The sequence below is a fragment of the Atta colombica genome, unplaced genomic scaffold (genome assembly GCF_001594045.1).
Source record: "Atta colombica isolate Treedump-2 unplaced genomic scaffold, Acol1.0 scaffold27, whole genome shotgun sequence".
In the NCBI taxonomy this organism is placed as follows: domain Eukaryota; kingdom Metazoa; phylum Arthropoda; class Insecta; order Hymenoptera; family Formicidae; genus Atta; species Atta colombica.
The window spans coordinates 3,132,097-3,138,096 of record NW_017259370.1 but is presented as its reverse complement, the minus strand read 5'-3'; the positions used below and the strand labels follow the sequence as shown (position 1 = coordinate 3,138,096).

The following is a 6,000-nucleotide window of genomic DNA, read 5'->3' as shown; positions in this document are numbered from 1 at the left end:
TATATATATATATTATTTTTATATTCGCCATATTGGATCTGTCCGATTCTAAAAAATTCTGATACATAATTTAATTAGAATTTTATATCTTAAATATTTTATCTTTTCGTACCTACTACAATGAATTTCAAATTTTTATATTTTGGTTCCATTTTCCTATAATCAGCGATCTCAAAGATATTTAAAAATAAATAGACCAAATATGTTCTTAAAAAGTCCGATATAAAAAGTTAACGATTTGCATGTCGTCGCGTCCGGAACCAAGATTGGCCAAGATTAAAAATTGTAATTGGAAACTCATGACTGGGAAAGATTACCAGAAAAATTTTAGAGGAAGTGATCTTCCCTTCGAGAATTCCATGGCGTTCTAGCTAACTCCAGCTGAAATCAAAGACATTTTCGATATAAAATATAGATATACATCCCGCGAGATCATTCGTGATAGTGAAAGACGACGTATCTGAAAAAGAAAAAAAAGATACAATAATTCGCCTCTCACGGATATACGCAATATTGCGTTAAGAGAAACGGACGGAGCGTTGGCCCGTGGACGCGGGCCTGAATTATCCAACTCCGCGACATGATGGTATGGCGCTTATCTCCCTCTCCCTTTCTCTTTCCGTTTCTCTCGCTCTCGCTCGATGCTAGCGCGTATGCAGAGGCCGTATATGGTAGTGGGCGGTAAACGCATAGCGAGTGGCGACGTTCCTCACGATGACCGACAACGCAGGGAAACGCGGCGCGCGTAGCGCGCATGCGCCCGCTAGCCCGCTCCTCGGCTCGAGTCGGCGCCGCTCGACTCGACTCGACGTAGGCGCGCATGCACCGTGCACGGGCGGTGCAATCAGTAGAGCCGAGAATTCCAAAGCGTGTGTACTTACTCTTGAATTCTCGCGATTCGCATTCCGATTTTATCCTCCTCACGCAAGCGAGCGAGAGAGAGAGACATACACCATTGTCTCTATGCATGTCTAATCCTTTCTCTCTCTCTCTCTCTCTCTCTCTCTCCCTTTCTCTCTCTCTCTCTCTCTCTCTCTCTCTCTCTCTCTCTCCCTTTGCCGTTTTATCCGATTCTCTTTGGTTTTTTTCTTTCTCTCTCCAAAACTTTGTCGATCGTTCTATTTATCTTCGACGCTCCCTCTCGCTCTCTTCTCTTCCTACGTTCTTTCTCCCTCTCTCCATTCGTATCTCCCTCCCTCTCACTCCCTTCCTACAGTCGCTCCCACGTCGCTTCTCGCGATCTACTGCGGCGTGCGTTTACCAGTGGGATCGTTCTTGAAAGCGCAATAATCAACTGTGACGACGTGAGTGTGTTTCCTCGAAAAGGAAAGATTGACTGAGTCAAGCGGGATAAAACTGAAGAAAAAGGGAGAGAATTATCTTCGACGGAGTTGACGGGAAAAATATATATCGAAGAAATCGGACGCTAATACGAGAAGAGAAGCGATTAAACGGAGTTCTCGATTACATCGCTGAAAAAAAAATAAAAGTAAAAGAAGGAAAAAAGAAAAGAACGAACGATAGGCGATAGGCGAAGCGACTTTACGACTCTCGGAGGAGTGTCGCTCGCGCGTTCGCTCTCCGGCTCCCTCCCCTTATCCTTCCCTCTCTCTCGCACCACCTTCGCTCCGATCCCTCCACGTTAGCGGGAGTCTCGCTTCTCCTCTTCTCCTCCTTCGCCTCGTCCCTCTTTCTCCTTCCTCGTTGTCTTTCCTTCGTCTTTCTCTCCCATTCTCCGCGTCACTGTCTCCCTCCTCCCCTCTTGCGCTCCCCTTTCCCCGTCTTCAACGCCATCGTCGCTGCTCGCCGCCTTCGCTGACTTCGCTCCGGCTCCTTTTCTTTTAAACGCTCCTGCGTCAGTACGTCTCCGCCCGTCCGCGCGCGTCTGGTGCTCTCTCGTAACCGGAGAGAGAACAACTCTGCCGTTCTCCGTCCCGTCTCGACACTGCGCCGCCGCTGCCGCCGTCACCGCCGCCGCCGCCGCCGCATAACGTTGCGGCCCGCTCACTCGTCGCCTCCCCTTTGAGTGTTGCATTAAGCGTGCCCGCGCGCGCCCAACACGCGCCAACATTCGCCATTGAAGCAGCCGAGTACAATTTGCGATGTGTGATAATACTAACACGACGACGCAGAGTATAGCGGACTACCTGTCACAGTTGCTGAAGGACCGGAAGCAGCTAGCTGCCTTCCCAAATGTCTTCATTCACGTGGAACGTCTGCTGGATGAGGGTGAGTGACAATTTTTTTTCGTCCCTTTTTTTTACTCCGATTTTTTTTTTCATCTCGATCTCTGCCGCTCTTTATATTTTTTGTTCGTCTCTGGCGTCTCGGCGTTGTGTCATGTATCCGGGGCGAAGGTAAGATTTCCGGGAAATCCAGAAATAAATGTGTAGCTAAAGTGTACGCGCGGCCGAATTTGAACGGTCATGTAACGCGAGGGATTTCACGAACTACGCCATTTTGCGCACTTGCGCGCCTCCGAATACGCTCGGCGATGAATTTTTCATCATGACGTAACGGAGAGATCGCGTGTCTTTCTTCTCCTTCGATGATCAAGTCGCAGAAGCACTTCTCTCATTCGTCCATCTGGATTGCCGACTTCACACATCATGTATCGTTTTCCAATTTATCGTTCGTTCGAAAATGTCGTCGATCGAGTCGATTGGCCCAAAAATGTTATCAGCGAATTCCTACGGCTATGAATAAGACGTATATAGGGTGTTCCGGAAAACCTAACTTCGGAACAAGTCATAATTTTCTTGATATGGCGAGACATTTAATCCCGGCTATGGATTTTAATCGTTTCTTCATGCATCTCTGTACGAATTCGTCGATCTTTGAACACTGTCGTTTACGGATGTGACCAACGAAAAAAATCATCATCTAGCGCCAGTTCCTCACTGATAAGAATACACGCGTCTTCGTTGTGACGTATACCAAATGTAATTATTAGTGATCGACTTCCTTTTCTGATTTTTGCGATACATGCATCGCAAAAAAAAATTAGAGATTTTATAATAAGAATCTGTAGAATTATGTAACTTTTTCTCTAAATGGAAACGTGAAAAGTAAAAATTTATATATATATATATATATGCATATATATGTACACTGAAAGAAATATTTTATATGTATATGTCTTATAAAACCTTATTTTTTAATTAAAAAATTTTTTAAATAATCAAAATTTTTTAAATAAAAAGTAAAAAAATTTTACTACATATATCAAACAAAACATTATTCTTTCAGTACATACATACAAAAAATTTTTACTCTTCACGTTTCCGCCGTGAGAAGAGAAAAAAATTACGTGATTGACTTCCTGAGCTCGAGTCGCATTTTGTACGCAATATGCATGGAATTGTTAAAATCTAAAAATTTATTTATATACAGAGAGATCTGAAGATAATTTTATTAAATTATCAAAATAATTATGTAAGACATTCAAATTTATTTAGAACGAAGTTAAAACTTTTAATTACATTCTAAGAATTAAATTTTTTACTATGTAATTATTTTGATGATTCAACAAAAATTATTTTCAGATCTTGTTAAACTTTTAAATACTTCAAAATTGTTCTTTTCTTGTAGTTTATCTATTAAAATCACGCGAGAAAGGACATACATTTAGAATTTTTTTCTCTTTCTGTTTTATCATTTTTTTTTATCTCTTTCTCCCAGAAAGAATTGGGAGAAAAAAACATAGGAGACCAAAGTTAAAAGTTGTTTTTCTGTCTTGATTCCGATTAGAGAGTTTTAGAAATGATATCCTCCTTGTTTTGTTTTTTATTCCCGCGTTGTTGCACCACTCAAGCCCGTAATTGGAATCCGATACTCCATTCGAAAAAAATCCCACTAACGCAGGGACTATGCATGTAGAACACCCTGTGTAAGGTGTCGGGTACCCCCCGCGTGCCTTATCCGCTCCTTTCGCTATCGCGACGCCCGGCGCGTGTGTGTCACGTGGCCGGCGTGGCGATGGCATGGTATGTTCATTCGAGAATTACAACGGATCTCATGGTTTATTATCTGATCACTGCCCATAGATGCATAGATCTTTAAAGAGACGTCCTAAAAACGTCCAGATGATTTTATATCCTGATACCGTAACTAGGGCTCTTATCTCCCTATTCTTGAAAAATATCGCATACGAAATACTATAATGTGCGTTACATATATTATAGCATTCCGTAATTTTCGTATGCGATACTTTTCAAGAATAAGGGCTCAGACTATAGATTGAAATTAGATTGGAATTTAACTGATTATTATCCATTTCTACCAATGTTGTTTAATTTTAATCTTGATTCAACTAATTCTTCATCTTTTTCTAGTTTTAAAAATTAGAAAAAAATGACGGACAAGTTGAACTGAGATTAAAGTTAATTTATATTAGTAAAAATAAGTATAAAAGAATAAGAATTAATCTCATGTTTAGCGAACTCTGCTTTGATTAGTTAAATTCTAATCTAATTTCAATCTCTAATCTAATTTTTGTATGTATGTACAGATGTGTGTATACAGATATACAGATATAATATAAAAAATTTCACTTTTCATGTTTCCGCCTTAGGGAAAAAGTTACATAACCGATACCATGATCACGATGCTGATTTTCTGCCTTTCGTCTTTGCCCCTCCCTTGCAGTCCAATTACGCACCTGTTGCATTTTAAGCGCAACAGGTACATAAAGTAAACAGCACCGCTGCGAAAAGGATAATCATATAACTTTTTCCACAGATCGGAAACAAAAGTGAATATTAGTTTTTACTATTGAAGTTAATGGAGAAATTTTTCATTTTCCATCCTAGAGAATTAAAAAATGACGTGATCAACAAAGTAATATTGTATTGTGTTTATTAACGAGATATAGATGATAATTATATTATCATGTTAAATCATATACAAGAAAGGTTGTCACATTAATATTTGTTTCTAATGCTTGTTAATGAAGATTAACTTTAACTCTCGATTCTCAACTTTAACTTATTCTAAGTTTTTTTAATTTTAAGAACTAGAAAAAAATAAAAAGTTAAACTAAGATTTAAGTTAATCTATGTTGATAGAAATTGACTTAAATCATATCTGTTTTTGAGGAATAAAAGGAATGATTCGATGAAATATAATATATTTCCCGTTCCCTCTATATTACAATTCTCAATTGACAGCAAAAAAAGTATGACGTGAAATAAGAATACGTAAGCAAAACCTCTCCGAGTTGTGTCAGTTTGCAAACCATTGCACTTTGAGCAATTTTTGCGATCACTTTTGTGGATTCAATATCGAAGAAACGATGAGCTGCATAGCAATTCAATCGCGCGTGAAATGTATAGAATAAATGCGTGGAGTATTCCACGAAAGGTCAGGTCCTTATTTTTAGCGAACTAGCGCCATTTGAGATTATCATGACTATCGCCAATAATTCGATAGCAATACGTTATCATGTGGGGAAACGTACGACATTATTGCAATAGGCTGGCATCTGATATTTATGACAACAATACGAATGCGATGTAGGATTGAAGATATTTTTTTATTCATTTTATATCATACTTTCGTATCAATGTCATGAATAATGTGTAAATAATTTACGATAAACATCAGGCTCTGCATTGAGAAATCTAGTTTTTTAGTTAGAAATTTAGTTGAATCAATTAATTTTTTGTTTGGATATTGATAAACAAATTCTTGATTGACACAAAATAACTTATCTATATTGTAACATTTTATTTGTTTCGGATAAACCTTATCAGATGTCAATATTTATTAAGGACAAGTAAAATATTACAATAATCAAATGTTTGGTCCAATAAATTATTTTATTGCATCAAGAGTTTGTCCATATTCAAACAAAAAATTTAATTACAATAATAATATAAATTTAATTACAATATTCTTTTAATTAGAGATTAAATTATAGAGATTAGGTTTTCTATTATTATACAGGATGGGCCATCTAGCGTTTGGAATTTCAACTACCGGTTATTTTGAGTTTGAAAG

At 38.3% G+C, this 6,000-nt stretch overlaps 1 protein-coding gene across 5 annotated transcripts in view; it reads left to right on the top strand.

Annotated features, from left to right (window-relative positions):
* Positions 1 to 861: 861 nt before the first annotated feature.
* Positions 862 to 6,000, top strand: part of LOC108689500 (protein held out wings) — a 49,614-nt gene continuing 44,475 nt past the window's right edge. For 4 of the 5 annotated variants that reach the window (XM_018196276.1, XM_018196275.1, XM_018196274.1 and 1 more), the window contains exon 1: positions 862 to 2,229. In XM_018196276.1, coding sequence (XP_018051765.1) covers positions 2,103 to 2,229 — 127 coding nt within the window. In that variant the 5' untranslated portion in view covers positions 862 to 2,102. The remainder of the gene's footprint in view (positions 2,230 to 6,000) is intronic. The other variant, XM_018196278.1, reaches the window with a different exon arrangement.